At 44.4% G+C, this 22,872-nt stretch overlaps 1 protein-coding gene across 2 annotated transcripts; it reads right to left on the bottom strand.

The window, feature by feature from the left end:
- Positions 1-140: 140 nt before the first annotated feature.
- On the bottom strand, positions 141-6,280 carry LOC127335365 (transcription factor bHLH153). 2 transcript variants are annotated; one of them, XM_051362008.2, is made up of 6 exons: positions 5,974-6,280; positions 1,181-1,404; positions 1,027-1,092; positions 830-895; positions 688-741; positions 141-528 (listed from the first exon to the last, which is right to left on the bottom strand). In XM_051362008.2, exons 2-6 carry the CDS (start codon positions 1,349-1,351, stop codon positions 403-405), a joined length of 483 nt encoding a protein of 160 aa, XP_051217968.1. In that variant the 5' UTR covers positions 1,352-1,404; positions 5,974-6,280; the 3' UTR covers positions 141-402. The 2 variants fall into 2 exon arrangements, with proteins under 2 accessions (XP_051217968.1, XP_051217967.1); XM_051362007.2 differs by having other exon boundaries at positions 1,181-1,407; positions 5,974-6,277.
- Positions 6,281-22,872: the final 16,592 nt, after the last annotated feature.

Raw genomic sequence — 22,872 nt, 5'->3', positions numbered from 1 at the left:
ACCAACCGACCGCCGACAAAGGGCATGTAGGTAGGCTACCAGAAGTGAAGAACGCTGTGCAGGTTCTCAGTTTTCCGCCCACCGACAGAGATGCAGAGGACTGCGCACCTGGATTCAAGGCCCAGCATTCGCCGAGAGTCTGCATCGAACTGCTGATTTTAATTAGTCAGCGACAGCAACAGGTCGCTACCATGTTAAACCACAGAGTTTACACAGACACACACAGGTCGATCGATCGATCGTTCGGCGGTGCGTCGTTTCGCTATATACTTACGATTACACATTACCACCGATGATAGGACAGGGTACGTTCAGGTTCAGAGAAACGATTGTTGCGGCCGTCGTCGTCCAGGCTCTTTCTTGGCCGGTTTGCGAAGATAGAAGCGCGCGAGCTTCTTCGGTTTATCTGCGCTTGGTGGTGTTGGCCGGCGCCCAAAGGTCGGCGCCGTTGCTCTGGGTCAGCTGCAGCGTCTCTTCCACCGGCACCAGGCACAGCCCGCGGTTCCGCAGGCTGTAGTGGTCTGGGTCCTGCATCAAGCATCGCAAATCGGTTACACGACGCGTTCACTGAGTGCAGAAGAATTGGGGTATGCACTTGCAGTTTATACTTCTCTCAGAGTATGCAATGTTCAGATTTTTTTCAGTAGATTTTCAGAATAGTGTGAAACAATGAGCTACTGATCTCACCTCAGGCTCGGCGCCGGGCGCCGGCGGAGCGCGCATGTACGGGGAGCTAAGAACCTGCAGAGCATTGCGATCGACAGAATATAAGGATTAGCAAACGCAGGATCAAAATTGATGCGACGTGCCACGAATGAGGGTAACTAACCTCCAGCTGCTGGTGCAAGAACTTGATGTAGCCTGACGCCTCCTGAAGAACAGAAGCAGTGTCCGTCTGCCAAACATGCCAAAGAGGGTTAGGAACACAATTTCGTAGAGCCAAAAATGCTCAATCTTTCATCTCGAATGAGGTGCTACTCTGCAGAGACGAGAAGTGAGCAAGACATTGCGGAGCCAAATCAATACCTTCCCGAACGGCGACACCAGCTGCTGCAGCGCCGCAACTCTCTCGCCGACCTTGTCCTTCTTCTCCTGCTCAGTCAGCCATAGCAAAATCGCTTCAGCACAGCACACAATCCAACTCACAGGCAAAGAGCTCGATGTGCAAAGCTAACAATACCTTTGGCGATATGGGACCGCCGCCGCCCCTGGGGCTCGCGTTCCTCGGCTTCTTCGACCCCATGCCCACGAACTCCTCCGAGCCGCTGCTGGTGGCGACGGCCTGCTTCCCACTGAAGTAGCTGTCGGTGTGGTTCCTTTTGCTGTGGTTGGCCACTTCGGTCATCATCATCTTCCTCTTCTCCTCCTGCGACCACTGCTCCCAATCCCCTTGCCCTTTTTTCCCTGCTGAAAATCGGGAGAGTTGATGTGTGAGCTAGCTAGCTAGCATTCGGCCCCGAGTAAAAGGCGACTTTTACAGCTGTGGTCGTCGGTTCACAAGTCGGTTTCATGGAAAATCACTCTCGCCTCTTCTATTCAAATCAGAAGGCTGGTCTCAGACAAACAAACATATGGAGTGGTTTTCTGAGCTTCTACTCAACTGCTACGGATGTACCAATAATGGAACGGTTGTGACAAGACACAGTCAAAGGTATCATGAGCACCAAGAACACTTATTTTTTTCCGGCCGAAAGCCAGAAATTTTCTTTTTCTGGCCTTCTGAGGAAGTATTATTATATCCAAAAACTGACAAGAAAAATGGAATCTGTTGATTAGTAGCTGCCTCCAGATTTTGCTCTCAATTGTTCTTTGGCTGAAATGTTTTCTCTCCCATGCAGCCGCGTGCAAAATCTTTCGTCAATTGACAACTTTGTCCGTTCCTAGTGCTGCCAGTTGGGCCTTATCCGAAGGTTCTTCTTTATGAGATAGAATAATAGTTAGACGCCATCGTATTGAGTTTGAGTCATACAGGGTAGGACAAAGATCTATACATTGCAGAGAAAACAATGGTACCTATCTTGAGGTTACGCGACCTTGTCTTCCAGTTGAGCTAAGAAATGGTACGTACAGTCTACATAGCAGATTGGGTCAAAGCAAATTTATAATTTACTGTAACCCTTATCTATGAGCATTCGAAACGTGTTGGTTACAAACACTTGCAGGGACATCACGAGCCTTTTTTGGTTTCACATAGTACTCGTATGCAGTATTGTGATGTGCGATTTCAACAGTACATGTCATTAAAGCCCAGGAAACCGAGCGCGACGATATGGAACATGAGCTTTAGGGAGGATATTTCCTTCGATTTAAATTAATTAACTCAATTTTACCTAGTCCCTCTGCATCGGTTTAACAGGCACGCAAGTAGTTCAAGAAAACACTTTGACCATTAATTTGATCAATAAAATATGAAAAATATGTCATAAAAATTATGTCATTTGGAAACTTTGTTTAAATATGAATCTAATGATATAAATTTTATAGACATATAATTTATATTTTGTTGACCAAATTAATGGTCAAACATTACCTTAAATTGTGTTCGCGCCTGTTAAACCGATACGGAGGAAGTAGATACGAATGTATGTAGATATTTTTATTGACTAGATACATGTATATCTAGACAAAGTTAAGTCAATTCATATGAGTCGAAGGGAGTATTTAAAAGTATCAAAAAAATCAGAATTATTGTCTCGATACATACAAATGTTTTCTACAATTTTTTAATTTTAAATAATACTTTGTAATTTATGCTAAACATAAATCATAAAATGTGGTTCTAAAAAGGCAAAAAATACTCGAGTCTCGCGTTCATGTTTATCTTTTTTTGTGCAAGTCACATCTGAAAAGATAATTCTACCAAACTTAAATTGTACATACCAGATATCTACGTGTACTTAAATAATCTTTTATAGAGTTTTTTGAAATGTAAAAAATGAAATATTGACTTAAAACTGTCTCATTGTAGTGAAGATTCTGCCGGGACCCACCTTATTAGAATAGTCCTAAGAAACAAGAAAGAGTTCCATCTATGACACAAAGAACTTGAGCAGATGGTCATCACCATTTGTAATTTCCAGCTTTCGAATAGACCAGAAATATCTTGCACGAAAGTAATATAAAATGTTTGGAGAAGGATGCCACAATCTGGACACCCTCTTTTCATGAACCGCTACACCATCATGTTCAAGAATCGGCACCGCATCTTCTCTACAAATCCCGGTAAACGATCCTTGTTTTGAATGCTATACTATCTTGGTTTCAGGCCAAGATATAGCATTAGGAAGGCCATGGCCCCAATGCTCATTCTTGTGTCTTGGGAAGTTTGGAAAGAGATAAATGCTAGGGTCTCCCGCAACCACGCTTCACCGACAACGACAATTATCATTAAGATCGAAGACGAGGCTACCTTGTGGATATAAACATGGCAATTTTTGTGTGTAATGCTTCACCGGGAGAGCAGTCCCTAGGTGAAGTCTTAGGCTTTTCTCCCTAGGCATTTGTTTGAAACATCTAAACTTGTTCTTAATTAATAAAGATGGCAAATCTCTTGCCTTGCTTCAAAAAAAAAGTCCAGCATGAAAAAGATGCAAAGTTTCGGCAGCATGTACCATCTTATTCAGGGTAGCATGGCTGACAAGTTTTAATGGTTGTACACGATAAATGCCGTCAACTGGCTGTAGTGGTTAATTTGTTCCCGGTGCACATTTTATGTGGTACACTCTACTTGGAAGCTGAAAAAATAAATTGGTAGGAGTACACACTAATGCTGTATGCAATGAACTAGTACGACCAATCTCCACCGATCGTGTATACGGCACAGGCAAACCCGGTGTCCTTTGCGTGTGTATCGTCGCTTGTGATGATCAACAACTAGCTAGTACCACATAGGATGGGAGTACGCTTTGTCATCACATCCTGCATAGTTGCAGGGTCCCATCCTTTTTCTGTTGGGAAGACAACAAGGCGCCAGCTATATCGTTCAGAGTGGTCGCTAGTGACATTGGCGTGCCCGATTTCTTCCATTTGTGAGCCGTTCCGGAGATTCTGTGTACAGGCCCATTGACTAAGTACAGGACCAAAGGGCTTTGTTTGGATCCTGTCAAAGTTAAAGTTAACTCTAGTTGCTAGGCCGGCGCAGCTCTCTTTGGTGCTAATCATTCCATTTGGAGAGGAGTCTGGCAACCCTAGTATATATACTGTCTATGCACCTGCGTTGAAATTTCTTCTACCGTACTAGCAGCTTTGTTTTGTTTCACATCACTTTTTTGGTGGGAAAAGAAATTCCGGTTCTATGATATGCGTGGGTGACTTGACCTGACCTGGGCATGTATGCATGCATGCATGAACCATGGTGCAGATACTCTTTGCTCAAAAGAAAGAAAAAAATGCATCGACTTGTACTTGTGGTACTATTGCACTCCAAGCTTTCATTTTAGCTTGGCAAAAGTAAAAGAGCCAGGTAGGGTGTGGAGCGAAGCTAGGGAAAGGAGAAAGGACAAGACGCTTTGTCCCGTCGATGATGATGATGCGATGTTGGTAACAGAAACCATGATTGATGAGTTTGTCAACTACTCCACTCCGTAGCATGCATGCGCCCATCGCAGCAGGCGGTTTCCAAGCAAAGCCACTCATTTTTCCATAGTCCATACTGCTCCATTCGTCTCAAAAGGTTGCATGAGATTTATTTAAATTTAGATGTGTCTAGAAAATAAATAGTATCTCGATACGTTTAAATTTTAGCAAATTTCATATAAGTTTCATGGGACGAAGGGAGTACTCGGGATGCGAATTTTTGGTACATTGCACCCCATAAACCATAAAATTTATATTGAGAAAAACGAATCCTTCTAAAATTAAAAGATCATCAATTTTTCTACTTGTATAAAAATATTTAGTCTTGAAATGATTTCCATGGTATTCTAGGAAAAAAGTTAAATTTATGACGAACATAGCGTGAATAGTACATGGACATGGAGCTTTTCGATTTTGTCTGTTTACCCATGATACAATGATAGTAATTCTCTTGCAATTTTTTTATACAAGTATAATAATTTGATCATCTTGGTTCCAAAAGGATTCAGATTATTTGCTTTTTTGAATTACTGTTTTATTATGTATGGAGTGCTTAGCACCCATGAGAATGAATGCATTTTCCATACACGCTAGTCCATCCACAGTACTCCTGTTACTCTTGGTAACAGTTATTTTACCTGTACTACAGGGGTTACTGTGGGTAAGAGTACATTTTTTGTCAGCTAATTACTGTTCACCTAATAAATTCCCTCCACGTTAACCAGCCATAACCAATATATACTCGACCGAGTACCCTCGCGGCGACGCAATCGCATGCTAACCGTTCTTGGGCATGCATAATTAAGCAAACAGACGTCTGGTCAGGTGTGGTCGGGTCATGTCAGACTAATAAATCCGGTCGCCGACGTAGCTAGACATCCAGCCAGAATCCAGCTGTAGAGGAAGCGAGGACGGACGCGCGCCAACCGAGCCTCGCCGTCGCTCGCGCGCGCGCGCGGCGCCTACTGACACGTACGTACAATACGTATACGCGTCTGTACCTGGCGCCATACGCACGCCACCACCTCCTCGTCGCCTTCTCTGTCTATCTCTACAAGCGCTTTCTCTCTCAAAAAGTAGGGAGGCGAATTGAAGAAGACGACCATGGCTTCCGCCGGTCGCCGTCGCCATGGTCGGGTTTAAGACAAAAGGAAGGAGAAGAAGGAAAGCGGTAAGTATGGCTAGCTCGAGCTAGCCTAGCGTTGGGCTTACTAGGTCTTGGAAGGAAATACTAGTATTTGTACTCGTATTAGTAGTATTTTCTTGTAGACTAGTAGATGAAATTAGAGTAGAGAGAGGAGTAGCTATGAAGCTATCCAACTCGTATTATAAGTATAACTGCATGCATGGTGACTGCTGAGACGACGAAACATACATGGATGGGAAGGGGTTTCTTACCAGGGAAACCTTGAGCGATAGAGGTCGAGTCGTAGCGGCAGGCAGAAGCTATCTTCCTCCGGCTTCGATCGACGCTCGGCTCCAATGGCAGAATCCCGGCGCCGCGGCAGCTGCGCGCCCGCGCGCGTCTCTCGCCTCCCGTAGCCGGAGACGGAGGAGAGGCCGGAGCAGTTAGAAAGGAAGAGAAGGAGACGAAGGCTTATGGGAGGTTTAAGGATGTATCAGGGGCCGGGGACAGGCATTTGGGGATCAGGGAGGCCCTCCCCTGACCATTTATATATACACAGAGCTGGTGCCGGTGGTGGCCGCGTACGCTAGCGCGCTGCAGATAGATCGCTATTTTTTTTCTAAGAAAGAAAAGGAAACGCGCGCGGCCGGGGGATACTGTCTAGTATCTTCCTGCTCTAGAACAGCGGCGCTCTACCTGTCCGAGCGCGACGACGCGAGAGAAATGGTTAGCCGCACGTCGAGTACACACCAAAAATACACCGAGCGTACGGGAAGAGGCCGCGGATGGGTGACGTGGAAATGTACGTATTGAGCGGCGGAAGTTTGGTTGCGTACGCCTGCGTGCGCGTAGCCGTTTGCTGGGTCGCTCACTTTCCGTGCCAGCTAATATCCAGAGCGGAGAGGACAGGGCTCGCTCAGGAGCAGGAGGTGACGCCATATGCGCAGCCCACAGGGATGGACGGCGACAAACGGCTCCGTCTCCGTCTACTTCCTCCATCCATCTACCGGGCTTTGGCGCTTCCTTTGCTTGGTCGCGGTGCGGTGCCGTGCGGCCGCGCGCGCGGCGCGGCGGGGAGCGGAGCGGAGCGGAGGAGCGGTGGCGTCGTGCGCGCGACATTTGGGCGGACGGGCGGGGCTGCATGCGCCGAAAGGGACCGGCGCCGATCGACCTGACGATATCCGGCCGGGGTCGACATGTCTACGACCTGTCCACGTCCCTCCAGGCCAGGGGAAATACAGGGCTGGAATACGCGATGCAATACAGCGATGTATGTACAGGGATGGGATGGCAGTGTCTGTCAGACATCATTACTGACACTGCCTGCAGGCGTACGTTGCGTGCCGCTCTTGACAAAGCTGCGGCGCCTTCGGGCATGTCTCAGGGCAAACAAATTCAAGTACGGAGTAATGGCTTTTGGTCGAGTGGAAAAGAGATCGTAAGAGCATCCCCACTCGTCTCCCGACGAAACCCTCGAGCGACGATTTTTCCATCCGAACGGTATAATTCGGTCCAGTAGCGATCCCGGTTCCTTAATTTCGTCCGGATTTGGCCCTTAATCCATGCGGCGATCCCACGCCATCCCCAGTTCCCCGAGGCGCGCTCGGGGACTCCGGACGAAAGAATTTGGCGCCAAACATCGTGTGGACCCTCGTAGTCGGTGACTGGACCGCCAAATCCTGTCGATTTCCCTCCAATTTGCTTGCATATCAACTTTCTCTCCCGCCGAATCTGTGTAGCCATCTCCATTCTCCTCCTCCTCTGTCTCGTCCACCACCATGCCGCCGAAGCCGAGCAAGTCGCGGCTGAAGAAGGAGCGGCCGCCGAGTGTGTCCAACGCAGAGTGGGCAGCGGACGAGCTTCGGCGCCAGATCGAAACAAGCGGCAGGGCGGGGAGTGAAGGAGATATGCCCTAGAGGCAATAATAAAGTGGTTATTATTTATATCTTTATGTTTATGATAAATGTTTATATATCATGCTAGAATTGTATTAACCGAAACATTAGTACATGTGTGATATGTAGACAAACAAGAAGTCCCTAGTATGCCTCTTAAACTAGCTTGTTGATTAATGGATGATTAGTTTCATAATCATGAACATTGGATATTATTAATAACAAGGTTATGTCATTATATGAATGATGTAATGGACACACCCAATTAAGCGTAGCATAAGATCTCGTCATTAAGTTATTTGCTATAAGCTTTCGATACATAGTTACCTAGTCCTTATGACCATGAGATCATGTAAATCACTTATACCGGAAAGGTACTTTGATTACACCAAACACCACTGCGTAAATGGGTGGCTATAAAGGTGGGATTAAGTATCCGGAAAGTATGAGTTGAGGCATATGGATCAACAGTGGGATTTGTCCATCCCGATGACGGATAGATATACTCTGGGCCCTCTCGGTGGAATGTCGTCTAATGTCTTGCAAGCATATGAATGAGTTCATAAGAGACCACATACCACGGTACGAGTAAAGAGTACTTGTCAGGAGACGAGGTTGAACAAGGTATAGAGTGATACCGAAGATCAAACCTCGGACAAGTAAAATATCGCGAGACAAAGGGAATTGGTATTATATGTGAATGGTTCATTCGATCACTAAAGTCATCGTTGAATATGTGGGAGCCATTATGGATCTCCAGATCCCGCTATTGGTTATTGGTCGGAGTGAGTACTCAACCATGTCCGCATAGTTCACGAACCGTAGGGTGACACACTTAAAGTTGGATGTTGAAATGGTAGTACTTGAATATGGAATGTAGTTCGAATATTTGTTCGGAGTCCCGGATGAGATCCCGGACATCACGAGGAGTTCCGGAATGGTCCGGAGAATAAGATTCATATATAGGATGTCATTTTATGTGAATTAAAATGTCGCGAAAGGTTCTATGGAAGGTTCTAGAAGGTTCTAGAAAAGTCCGGAAGAAACCACCAAGGAAGGTGGAGTCCACATGGGACTCCACCTCCATGGCCGGCCAACCCTAGTGGGGGAGGAGTCCCAAGTGGACTCCCCCTTAGGGGGCCGGCCACCCCCCCACATGGGAGGTGGAACTCCCACCTTTGGTGGGAGTCCTAGTTGGGCTAGGTTTCCCCCTCTTATGGAAGGTTTTTGGTTCGGGTCTTATTCGAAGACTTGGACACCAACACTTGGGGATCCACCTATATAATGAGGGGCCAAGGGAGGGGCCGGCCACCCCAAGACCACAAGCTGGCCGCCCCCCTTGAAGTGGCCGGCCACCCCTCCCAAACCCTAGCCGCCCCCCTCTCCTCCATATCTCCCGCGTAGCTTAGCGAAGCTCCGCCGGACTTCTCCACCGCCACCGACACCACGCCGTCGTGCTGTCGGATTCAAGAGGAGCTACTACTTCCGCTGCCCGCTGGAACGGGGAGGTGGACGTCGTCTTCATCAACAACCGAACGTGTGACCGAGTACGGAGGTGCTGCCCGTTCGTGGCGCCGGAACCGATCGTGATCAAGATCTTCTACGCGCTTTTGCAAGCGGCAAGTGATCGTCTACCGTAGCAACAAGAGCCTCCTCTTGTAGGCTTTGGAATCTCTTCAAGGGTGAGACTCGATACCCCCTCATTGCTACCGTCTTCTAGATTGCATCTTGGCTTGGATTGCGTGTTCGCGATAGGAAAATTTTTGTTTTCTATGCAACGGTATCCTACAGTGGTATCAGAGCAGTGTCTATGCATAGATGGTTGCACGAGTAGAACACAATGGTTTGTGGGCGTTGATGCTCTTGTTATCTTTAGTTTGAGTACTTTGCATCTTTGTGGCATAGTGGGATGAAGCGGCTCGGACTAATTTTACATGACCGCGTTCATGAGACTTGTTCCTCGTTCGACATGCAACTTGTATTGCATAAGAGGCTTTGCGGGTGTCTGTCTCTCCTACTATAGTGAAGATTCAATTTACTCTTCTATTGAAAACATTAGTATCAACGTTGTGGTTCTGAAGGAGATATGCCCTAGAGGCAATAATAAAGTGGTTATTATTTATATCTTTATGTTTATGATAAATGTTTATATATCATGCTAGAATTGTATTAACCGAAACATTAGTACATGTGTGATATGTAGACAAACAAGAAGTCCCTAGTATGCCTCTTAAACTAGCTTGTTGATTAATGGATGATTAGTTTCATAATCATGAACATTGGATGTTATTAATAACAAGGTTATGTCATTGTGTGAATGATATAATGGACACACCCAATTAAGCGTAGCATAAGATCTCGTCATTAAGTTATTTGCTATAAGCTTTCGATACATAGTTACCTAGTCCTTATGACCATGAGATCATGTAAATCACTTATACCGGAAAGGTACTTTGATTACACCAAACACCACTGCGTAAATGGGTGGCTATAAAGGTGGGATTAAGTATCCGGAAAGTATGAGTTGAGGCATATGGATCAACAGTGGGATTTGTCCATCCCGATGACGGATAGATATACTCTGGGCCCTCTCGGTGGAATGTCGTCTAATGTCTTGCAAGCATATGAATGAGTTCATAAGAGACCACATACCACGGTACGAGTAAAGAGTACTTGTCAGGAGACGAGGTTGAACAAGGTATAGAGTGATACCGAAGATCAAACCTCGGACAAGTAAAATATCGCGAGACAAAGGGAATTGGTAATATATGTGTATGGTTCATTCGATCACTAAAGTCATCGTTGAATATGTGGGAGCCATTATGGATCTCCAGATCCCGCTATTGGTTATTGGTCGGAGTGAGTACTCAACCATGTCCGCATAGTTCTCGAACCGTAGGGTGACACACTTAAAGTTGGATGTTGAAATGGTAGCACTTGAATTATGGAATGGAGTTCGAATATTTGTTCGGAGTCCCGGATGAGATCCCGGACATCACGAGGAGTTCCGAATGGTCCGGAGAATAAGATTCATATATAGGATGTCATTTTATGTGAAATAAAATGTCGCGGAAGGTTCTATGGAAGGTTCTAGAAGGTTCTAGAAAAGTCCGGAAGAAACCACCAAGGAAGGTGGAGTCCACAAGGGACTCCACCTCCATGGCCGGCCAGCCCTAGATGGAGTGGAGTCCCAAGTGGACTCCACCATAGGGGGCCGGCCACCCCCACATGGGAGGTGGGAATCCCACCTTTGGGTGGGAGTCCTAGTTGGGCTAGGTTTCCTCCTATGGAAGGTTTTGGTTTCGGGTCTTATTCGAAGACTTGGACACCAACACTTGGGATCCACCTATATAATGAGGGGCCAAGGGAGGGGCCGGCCACCCCAAGACCACAAGCTGGCCGCCCCCATAGAGTGGCCGGCCACCCTCCCAAACCCTAGCCAAGCTCCTCCACTCCATATTGCCCGCATAGCTTAGCGAAGCTCCGCCGGACTTCTACACCGCCACCGACACCACGCCGTCGTGCCGTCGGATTCAAGAGGAGCTACTACTTCCGCTGCCCGCTGGAACGGGAGGTGGACGTCGTCTTCATCAACAACCGAACGTGTGACCGAGTACGGAGGTGCTGCCCGTTCGTGGCGCCGGAACCGATCGTGATCAAGATCTTCTACGCGCTTTTGCAAGCGGCAAGTGATCGTCTACCGCAGCAACAAGAGCCTCCTCTTGTAGGCTTTGGAATCTCTTCAAGGGTGAGACTCGATACCCCCTCGTTGCTACCGTCTTATAGATTGCATCTTGGCTTGGATTGCGTGTTCGCGGTAGGAAAATTTTTGTTTTCTATGCAACGTTATCCTACAGTGGTATCAGAGCCGTGTCTATGCATAGATGGTTGCACGAGTAGAACACAATGGTTTGTGGGCGTTGATGCTCTTGTTATCTTTAGTTTGAGTACTTTGCATCTTTATGGCATAGTGGGATGAAGCGGCTCGGACTAACTTTACATGACCGCGTTCATGAGACTTGTTCCTCGTTCGACATGCAACTTGTATTGCATAAGAGGCTTTGCGGGTGTCTGTCTCTCCTACTATAGTAAAGATTCAATTTACTCTTCTATTGAAAACATTAGTATCAACGTTGTGGTTCATGTTCGTAGGTAGATTAGATCTCTCTCGAAAACCCTAAACCACGTAAAATATGCAAACCAAATTAGAGACGTCTAACTTGTTTTTGCAGGGTTTGGTGATGTGATATGGCCATAATGTGATGATGAATATGTATGAGATGATCATTATTGTATTGTGGCAACCGGCAGGAGCCTTATGGTTGTCTTTAAATTTCATGTTGAGTAGTATTTCAAAGTAGTTGTAATAGTTGCTACATGGAGGACAATCATGAAGACGGTGCCATTGACCTTGATGCTACGCCGACGATGATGGAGATCATGCCCGAAGATGATGGAGATCATATCCGTGCTTTGGAGATGAAGATCAAAGGCGCAAGAACAGAAGGGCCATATCATATCACATATGAACTGCATGTGATGTTAATCCTTTTTATGCATCTTATTTTGCTTAGATCGCGACGGTAGCATTATAAGATGATCCCTCACTAAAATCTCAAGATAATAAAGTGTTCATCCTTAGTAGCACCGTTGCCAAGTCTTGTCGTTTCGAAGCACCTCGTGATGATCGGGTGTGATAGATTCAATAAGTACATATGACGGGTGCAAGACAGTTTTGCACATGCGGATACTAAGGTGGCCTTGACGAGCCTAGCATGTACAGACATGGTCTCGGAACACGTGATACCGAAAGGTAGAGCATGAATCATATGGTTGATATGATGAACACTTTGAGTGTTCGCCATTGAAATCACACCTTTTCTCGTGATGATCGGGTTTAGGTGCGGTGGATTTGGTTCGTGTGATCACTAAGACAATGCGAGGGATATTGTTTTGAGTGGGAGTTCACTTAGGTTTTTAATTATGTTGAATTAAAATTTGAACTCAATTTGTCATAAACGTAGTCTAAACTATTGCAAATATATGTTGTAGAGATGGCGTCCCCAATCAATTTTAATCAGTTCCTAGAGAAAGAGAAACTTAAGAGCAACGGTAGCAACTTCACCGTCTGGTTCCGTCATGTGAGGATTTTCCTCTCTGGCGGAAATCTGCAATTTGTGCTTGATGCACCGCTAGGTGACCCTCCTGCAGAAGATGAATCCGATGAAGTAAAAGCTGTTTACGCGACTCGGAAAACTCGGTACTCTCAAGTTCAGTGTGCCATCCTGTGCAGTCTGGAATCCGATCTTCAAAAACGTTTTGAGCACCATGATCCTCATGAGTTGATGAATGAGCTGAAAGCTATATTCGAGACTCATGCGGCAGTGGAATGCTATGAAGCATCGAAACATTTCTTCAGCTGTATGATGGAAGAAGGCAGCTCCGTTAGTGAGCACATGCTCGCCATGACCGGGCATGCGAAGAAACTCGTTGACTTGGGAATAGTGATTCCTAACAGATCGGGATTAATCGTGTCCTTCAATCACTGCCACCAAGTTACAAGAACTTTGTGATGAACTACAATATGCAGAACATGAACAAGGAGTTACCTGAACTTTTTGGCATGCTAAAAGCTGCTGAGATTGAGATCAAGAAAGAGCACCAAGTGTTGATGGTCAACAAGACCACCAGTTTCAAGAAACAGGGCAAGTCTAAGGGAAAATTCAAGAAGGGTGGCAAGAAAGCTGCCACGCCTCCTATGAAACCTAAGAACGGCCCTAAGCCCGATGCTGAGTGCTATTATCGCAAGGAGAAGGGACACTGGAAGCGTAATTGCTCCAAGTATCCGGCTGATCTGAAGAGCGGCCTTGTCAAGAAGAAGAAAGAAGGTATATTTGATATACATGTTATAGATGTTCATTTCACGGTTCTCGCTTCTAGTACACAGGTATTTGATACTGGTTCGGTTGCTCATATTTGTAACTCGAAACAGAACTAAAAAATAAACGACAATCTGAAAGATGAAGTGACGATGCGCGTTGGAAACGGATCCAAGGTCAATGTGATCGCAATCGGCACACTTCCTCTACATCTACCTTCGGATTAGTTTTAAGCCTAAATAATTGCTATTATGTACTGCGTTGAGCATGAACATTATATCTGGATCTTGTTTAATGCAAGACGGTTATTCATTCAAGTCTGAGAATAATGGTTGTTCTATTTTTATGAATAATATCTTTTATGGTCGAGCACCACAAAAGAATGGCTTATTTCTATTAGATCTCGATAGTAGTGATACGCATATACATAACATTGATGCTAAGCGAATTAAACTTAATGATAATTCTACTTATATGTGGCACTCGTCGTCTTGGTCATATTGGAGTGAAACGCATGAAGAAACTCCATACCGATGGATTACTTGAATCACTTGACTTTGAGTCACTTGATAGATGCGAAGCATGTCTAATGGGTAAAATGACAAAGACTCCATTTTACGGTATGATGGAGCGAGCTAATGACTTATTGGAAATCATACATACAGATGTATGTGGACCAATGAGCGTAGCATCGCGCGGTGGTTATCGTTATGTTCTAACCTTCACGGATGATCTGAGTAGATATGGGTATATCTATTTCATGAACCATAAATCCGAAACTTTCGAGAAGTTTAAGGAATTTCAAAGTGAAGTAGAAAATCAACGTAACAAGAAGATCAAATTTCTACGATCTGATCGTGGAGGTGAATATCTGAGTTATGAGTTTGGCATGCATTTAAAGAAATGCGGAATACTTTCACAATTGACACCGCCGGGAACACCTCAACGAAACGGTGTGTTCGAACGTCGTAATCGAACTCTCTTAGATATGGTTCGTAGTATGATGTCTCTTACTGATTTGCCGTTATCATTTTGGAGTTATGCATTAGAGACAGCCGCATTCACTTTAAATAGAGCACCATCAAAATCCGTAGAAACGACACCGTATGAATTATGGTTTAATAAGAAACCTAAGTCATTGCTCCCGAAAGTTTGGGGTTGCGAAGCCTATGTAAAGAAGTTACAACCGGACAAGCTAGAACCCAAAGCGGAGAAATGCGTCTTCATAGGATACCCTAAGGAAACTATAGGGTACACTTTCTATCACAGATCCGAAGGCAAAATCTTTGTTGCTAAGAACGGAACCTTTCTTGAGAAAGAATTTCTCACTAAAGAAGTGACTCGGAAGAAAAGTAGAACTCGATGAGATTGATGAATCTATACTCGTTGATCGAGTAGCGCAGATCGGAAGTTGTACCTGCATCGCCTACACCGGCAACAGAGGAAGCTAATGATAATGATCATGAAACTTCGAACGAGGAAACTATCGAACCTCGCAGATCGACAAGGGAACGTGCCACTCCTGATTGGTATGATCCTTGTCTAAATGTCATGATTGTGGATAACAATGATGAGGACCTGCGACGTATGAAGAAGCGATGATGAGCCCAGATTCCAACAAATGGCAAGAAGCCATGAAATCCGAAATGGGATCCATGTATGATAACAAAGTATGGACTTTGGTAGACTTACACGATAGCCGTAAGGCTGTCGAGAATAAATGGATCTTCAAGAGAAAAACAGATGCTGATGGTAATATTACTGTCTATAAAGCTCGACTTGTCGCAAAGGGTTTCCGACAAATTCAAGGAGTTGACTACGATGAGACATTCTCACCTGTAGCGAAGCTAAAATCTGTGAGGATTTTGTTAGCAATAGCTGCATTTTTCGATTATGAGATTTGGCGAGATGGATGTCAAAACGGCGTTCCTTAATGGAGACATTGAGGAAGAGTTGTATATGGTACAACCCAAAGGTTTTGTCGATCCTAAAAATGCCGACAAAGTATGCAAACTTCAGCGTTCAATCTATGGACCTGAAGCAAGCATCAAGAAGTTGGAACCGACGCTTTGATAAGGTGATCAAAGACTTCGGGTTTATACAAGGTCATGGAGAGGCCTGTATTTACAAGAAAGTGAGTGGGAGCTCTGTAGCATTCCTGATATTATATGTAGATGACCTATTATTGATCGGGAATGATATAGAACTATTAAGCAGTGTTAAGGGTTATTTGAATAATAGTTTTTCAATGAAAGACCTTGGTGAAGCATCGTATATATTAGGCATCAAGATTTATAGAGATAGATCAAGACGCCTAATAGGGCTATCACAGAGTACATATCTGGACAAGATTCTAAAGAAGTTTAGAATGGACGAAAGTAAGAAAGGGTTCTTACCTATGTTACTGTGCAATGTATTGAGTAAAACTCAAGGACCGGCTACGCAGAAGAAAGAGAAAGGATGAGTAACATCCCCTATGCCTCGGGCAAAGGATCTATCATGTATGCCATGCTATGTACTAGACCGGATATAGCACATGTCGTTAGTTTGACTAGCAGATATCAAAGTGATCCAGAATGGAACACTCGGACATGATCAAGAATATCCTAAAGTACTTGAAAAGAACTAAGGATATGTTTCTTTGTTATGGAGGTGACCAAGAGCTCGTTGTAAACGGTTACACCGATGCAAGTTGGAACACCGATCCCGATGACTCTAAGTCACAATGCAGGTACGTGTTTATATTGAATGGTGCTGCAGAGCTGGGCAAGCTCAAAGCGGTGCACGGTGGCGAAGTCTTCAACAGAATCAGAGTACATAGCGGCTTCGGAGGCTTCATCGAAGCGGTATGGATGAAGAGGTTCATTATAGAGCTCGGTGTGGTTCCTAGTGCATTGGACCCATTAATCATTTACTGTGATAACATGGGTGCCATCGCCAATGCACAAGAGCCAAGGTCACACAAGAGGCTGAAGCATATCAAGCTACGTTACCACTCGATTCGCGAGTACATCGAAGATGGAGAAGTAAAGATTTGCAAAGTACACACTGATCTAAATGTAGCAGATCCGTTGACTAAAGCTCTCCCTAGGGCAAAGCATGACCAACACCAGAATGCCATGGGTGTTAGGTATATTACAATGTAATCTAGATTATTGACTCTAGTGCAAGTGGGAGATCAAGGAGATATGCCCTAGAGGCAATAATAAAGTGGTTATTATTTATATCTTTATGTTTATGATAAATGTTTATATATCATGCTAGAATTGTATTAACCGAAACATTAGTACATGTGTGATATGTAGACAAACAAGAAGTCCCTAGTATGCCTCTTAAACTAGCTTGTTGATTAATGGATGATTAGTTTCATAATCATGAACATTGGATGTTATTAATAACAAGGTTATGTCATTGTGTGAATGATATAATGGACACACCCAATTAAGCGTAGCATAAGATCTCGTCATTAAGTTATTTGCTATAAGCTTTCGATACATAGTTACCTAGTCCTTATGACCATGAGATCATGTAAATCACTTATACCGGAAAGGTACTTTGATTACACCAAACACCACTGCGTAAATGGGTGGCTATAAAGGTGGGATTAAGTATCCGGAAAGTATGAGTTGAGGCATATGGATCAACAAAGTGGGATTTGTCCATCCCGATGACGGATAGATATACTCTGGGCCCTCTCGGTGGAATGTCGTCTAATGTCTTGCAAGCATATGAATGAGTTCATAAGAGACCACATACCACGGTACGAGTAAAGAGTACTTGTCAGGAGACGAGGTTGAACAAGGTATAGAGTGATACCGAAGATCAAACCTCGGACAAGTAAAATATCGCGAGACAAAGGGAATTGGTAATATATGTGTATGGTTCATTCGATCACTAAAGTCATCGTTGAATATGTGGGAGCCATTATGGATCTCCAGATCCCGCTATTGGTTATTGGTCGGAGTGAGTACTCAACCATGTCCGCATAGTTCTCGAACCGTAGGGTGACACACTTAAAGTTGGATGTTGAAATGGTAGCACTTGAATTATGGAATGGAGTTCGAATATTTGTTCGGAGTCCCGGATGAGATCCCGGACATCACGAGGAGTTCCGGAATGGTCCGGAGAATAAGATTCATATATAGGATGTCATTTTATGTGAAATAAAATGTCGCGGAAGGTTCTATGGAAGGTTCTAGAAGGTTCTAGAAAAGTCCGGAAGAAACCACCAAGGAAGGTGGAGTCCACAAGGGACTCCACCTCCATGGCCGGCCAGCCCTAGATGGAGTGGAGTCCCAAGTGGACTCCACCATAGGGGGCCGGCCACCCCCCACATGGGAGGTGGGAATCCCACCTTTGGGTGGGAGTCCTAGTTGGGCTAGGTTTCCCCCTCCTATGGAAGGTTTTGGTTTCGGGTCTTATTCGAAGACTTGGACACCAACACTTGGGATCCACCTATATAATGAGGGGCCAAGGGAGGGGGCCGGCCACCCCAAGACCACAAGCTGGCCGCCCCCATAGAGTGGCCGGCCACCCCTCCCAAACCCTAGCCAAGCTCCTCCACTCCATATTGCCCGCATAGCTTAGCGAAGCTCCGCCGGACTTCTACACCGCCACCGACACCACGCCGTCGTGCTGTCGGATTCAAGAGGAGCTACTACTTCCGCTGCCCGCTGGAACGGGGAGGTGGACGTCGTCTTCATCAACAACCGAACGTGTGACCGAGTACGGAGGTGCTGCCCGTTCGTGGCGCCGGAACCGATCGTGATCAAGATCTTCTACGCGCTTTTGCAAGCGGCAAGTGATCGTCTACCGCAGCAACAAGAGCCTCCTCTTGTAGGCTTTGGAATCTCTTCAAGGGTGAGACTCGATACCCCCTCGTTGCTACCGTCTTCTAGATTGCATCTTGGCTTGGATTGCGTGTTCGCGGTAGGAAAATTTTTGTTTTCTATGCAACGTTATCCTACAGGTTCATGTTCGTAGGTAGATTAGATCTCTCTCGAAAACCCTAAACCACGTAAAATATGCAAACCAAATTAGAGACGTCTAACTTGTTTTTGCAGGGTTTGGTGATGTGATATGGCCATAATGTGATGATGAATATGTATGAGATGATCATTATTGTATTGTGGCAACCGGCAGGAGCCTTATGGTTGTCTTTAAATTTCATATTGAGTAGTATTTCAAAGTAGTTGTTATAGTTGCTACATGGAGGACAATCATGAAGATGGCGCCATTGACCTTGACGCTACGCCGACGATGATGGAGATCATGCCCGAAGATGATGAAGATCGTGTCCGTGCTTTGGAGATGAAGATCAAAGGCGCAAAGACAAAAGGGCCATATCATATCACATATGAACTGCATGTGATGTTAATCCTTTTATGCATCTTATTTTGCTTAGATCGCGACGGTAGCATTATAAGATGATCCCTCACTAAAATCTCAAGATAATAAAGTGTTCATCCTTAGTAGCACCGTTACCAAGTCTTGTCGTTTCGAAGCATCTCGTGATGATCGGGTGTGATAGATTCAATAAGTACATACAACGGGTGCAAGACAGTTTTGCACATGCGGATACTAAGGTGGCCTTGACGAGCCTAGCATGTACAGACATGGTCTCGGAACACGTGATACCGAAAGGTAGAGCATGAATCATATGGTTGATATGATGAACACTTTGAGTGTTCGCCATTGAAATCACACTTTTTCTCGTGATGATCGGGTTTAGGTGCGGTGGATTTGGTTCGTGTGATCACTAAGACAATGCGAGGGATATTGTTTTGAGTGGGAGTTCACCTAGATTTTTAATTATGTTGAATTAAAATTTGAACTCAATTTGTCATAAACTTAGTCTAAACTATTGCAAATATATGTTGTAGAGATGGCGTCCCCAATCAATTTTAATCAGTTCCTGGAGAAAGAGAAACTTAAGAGCAACGGTAGCAACTTCACCGACTGGTTCCGTCATGTGAGGATCTTCCTCTCTGACGGAAATCTGCAATTTGTGCTTGATGCACCGCTAGGTGACCCTCCTGCAGAAGATGAAACCGATGAAGTAAAAGCTGTTTACGCGACTCGGAAAACTCGGTACTCTCAAGTTCAGTGTGCCATCCTGTGCAGTCTGGAATCCGATCTTCAAAAACGTTTTGAGCACCACGATCCTCATGAGTTGATGAATGAGCTGAAAGCTATATTCGAGACTCATGCGGCCGTGGAATGCTGTGAAGCATCGAAACATTTCTTCACCGCATGATGGAAGAAGGCAGCTCCGTTAGTGAGCACATGCTCGCCATGACCGGGCATGCGAAGAAACTCGATGACTTGGGAATAGTGATTCCTAACAGATCGGGATTAATCGTGCCCTTCAATCACCGCCACCAAGTTACAAGAACTTTGTGATGAACTACAATATGCGTAACATGAACAAGGAGTTACCTGAACTTTTTGGCATGCTAAAAGCTGCTGAGATTGAGATCAAGAAAGAGCACCAAGTGTTGATGGTCAACAAGACCACCAGTTTCAAGAAACAGGGCAAGTCTAAGGGAAAATTCAAGAAGGGTGGCAAGAAAGCTGCCACGCCTCCTATGAAACCTAAGAACGGCCCTAAGCCCGATGCTGAGTGCTATTATCGCAAGGAGAAGGGACACTGAAGCGTAATTGCTCCAAGTATCCGGCTGATCTGAAGAGCGGCCTTGTCAAGAAGAAGAAAGAAGGTATATCTGATATACATGTTATAGATGTTCATTTCACTGGTTCTCGTTCTAGTACACGGGTATTTGATACCGGTTCGGTTGCTCATATTTGTAACTCGAAACAGAACTAAAGAATAAACGACAACCGCTGAAAGATGAAGTGACGATGCGCGTTGGAAACGGATCCAAGGTCAATGTGATCGCAGTCGGCACACTTCCTCTACATCTACCTTCGGGATTAGTTTTAAGCCTAAATAATTGCTATTATGTACCTGCGTTGAGCATGAACATTATATCTGGATCTTGTTTAATGCAAGACGGTTATTCATTCAAATCTGAGAATAATGGTTGTTCTATTTTTATGAATAATATCTTTTATGGTCGAGCACCACAAAAGAATGGCTTATTTCTGTTAGATCTCGATAGTAGTGATACGCATATACATAACATTGATGCTAAGCGAATTAAATTGAATGATAATTCTACTTATATGTGGCACTCGCTGCCTTGGTCATATTGGAGTGAAACGCATGAAGAAACTCCATACTGATGGATTACTTGAATCACTTGACTTTGAGTCACTTGATAGATGCGAAGCATGTCTAATGGGTAAAATGACAAAGACTCCATTTTCTGGTATGATGGAGCGAGCTACTGACTTATTGGAAATCATACATACCGATGTATGTGGACCAATAAGCGTAGCATCGCGCGGTGGTTATCGTTATGTTCTAACCTTCACAGATGATCTGAGTAGATATGGGTATATCTATTTCATGAAACATAAATCCGAAACTTTCGAGAAGTTTAAGGAATTTCAAAGTGAAGTAGAAAATCAACGTAACAAGAAGATCAAATTTCTACGATCTGATCGTGGAGGTGAATATCTGAGTTATAAGTTTGGCATGCATTTAAAGAAATGCGGAATACTTTCACAATTGACACCGCCGGGAACACCTCAATGAAACGGTGTGTCCGAACGTCGTAATCGAACTCTCTTAGATATGGTTCGTAGTATGATGTCTCTTACTGATTTGCCGTTATCATTTTGGAGTTATGCATTAGAGACAGCCGCATTCACTTTAAATAGAGCACCATCAAAATCCGTAGAAACGACACCGTATGAATTATGGTTTAATAAGAAACCTAAGCTGTCGTTCCTGAAAGTTTGGGGTTGCGAAGCCTATGTAAAGAAGTTACAACCGGACAAGCTAGAACCCAAAGCGGAGAAATGCGTCTTCATAGGATACCCTAAGGAAACTATAGGGTATACTTTCTATCACAGATCCGAAGGCAAAATCTTTGTTGCTAAGAACGGAACCTTTCTTGAGAAAGAATTTCTCACTAAAGAAGTGACTGGAAGAAAAGTAGAACTCGATGAGATTGATGAATCTATACTCGTTGATCGAGTAGCGCAAGATCTAGGAAGTTGTACCTGTACCACCTACACCGGCAACGAGAGGAAGCTAATGATAATGATCATGAAACTTCGAACGAGGAAACTATTGAACCTCGCAGATCGACAAGGGAACGTGCCACTCCTGATTGGTATGATCCTTGTCTAAATGTCATGATTGTGGATAACAATGATGAGGACCCTGCGACGTATGAAGAAGCGATGATGAGCCCAGATTCCAACAAATGGCAAGAAGCCATGAAATCCGAAATGGGATCCATGTATGATAACAAAGTATGGACTTTGGTAGACTTACCTGATAGCCGAAAGGCTGTCGAAAATAAATGGATCTTCAAGAGAAAAACAGATGCTGATGGTAATATTATTGTCTATAAAGCTCGACTTGTCGCAGAGGGTTTCCGACAAATTCAAGGAGTTGACTACGATGAGACATTCTCACCGTAGCGAAGCTAAAATCTGTGAGGATTTTGTTAGCAATAGCTGCATTTTTCGATTATGAGATTTGGCAGATGGATGTCAAAACGGCGTTCCTTAATGGAGACATTGAGGAAGAGTTGTATATGGTACAACCCAAAGGTTTTGTTGATCCTAAAAATGCTGACAAAGTATGCAAACTTCAGCGTTCAATCTATGGACTGAAGGAAGCATCAAGAAGTTGGAACCGACGCTTTGATAAGGTGATCAAAGACTTCGGGTTTATACAAAGGTCATGGAGAGGCCCGTATTTACAAGAAAGTGAGTGGGAGCTCGTAGCATTCCCGATATTATATGTAGATGACATATTATTGATCGGGAATGATATAGAACTATTAAGCAATGTTAAAGGTTATTTGAATAATAGTTTTTCAATGAAAGACCTTGGTGAAGCATCGTATATATTAGGCATCAAGATTTATAGAGATAGATCAAGACGTCTAATAGGGCTATCACAAGAGTACATATTCTGGACAAGATTCTAAAGAAGTTTAGAATGGACGAAAGTAAGAAAGGGTTCTTACCTATGTTACTGTGCAAGGTATTGAGTAAGACTCAAGGACCGGCTACGCAGAAGAAAGAGAAAGGATGAGTAATATCCCCTATGCCTCGGCGATGGGATCTATCATGTATGCCATGCTATGTACTAGACCGGATATCGCACATGCCGTTAGTTTGACTAGCAGATATCAAAGTGATCCAGAATGGAACATCGGACAGCGGTCAAGAATATCCTGAAGTACTTGAAAAGAACTAAGGATATGTTTCTTTGTTATGGAGGTGACCAAGAGCTCGTTGTAAACGGTTACAC

Source organism: Lolium perenne, chromosome 2 (genome assembly GCF_019359855.2).
Source record: "Lolium perenne isolate Kyuss_39 chromosome 2, Kyuss_2.0, whole genome shotgun sequence".
NCBI lineage: Eukaryota > Viridiplantae > Streptophyta > Magnoliopsida > Poales > Poaceae > Lolium > Lolium perenne.
This window is presented reverse-complemented; position numbering and strand designations above follow the sequence as displayed.

Bases quoted from the DNA above. Each gene is read 5' to 3' on its own strand.
- LOC127335365 (XM_051362008.2), bottom strand. From the start codon at position 1,351: ATGATGATGACCGAAGTGGCCAACCACAGCAAAAGGAACCACACCGAC. The intron at 1,093-1,180 runs GTATTGTTAGCT...CTGACTGAGCAG, and splicing joins GCGGTCCCATATCGCCAAAG to GAGAAGAAGGACAAGGTCGG. The intron at 529-687 runs GTGAGATCAGTA...TGCTTGATGCAG, and splicing joins CGCCCGGCGCCGAGCCTGAG to GACCCAGACCACTACAGCCT.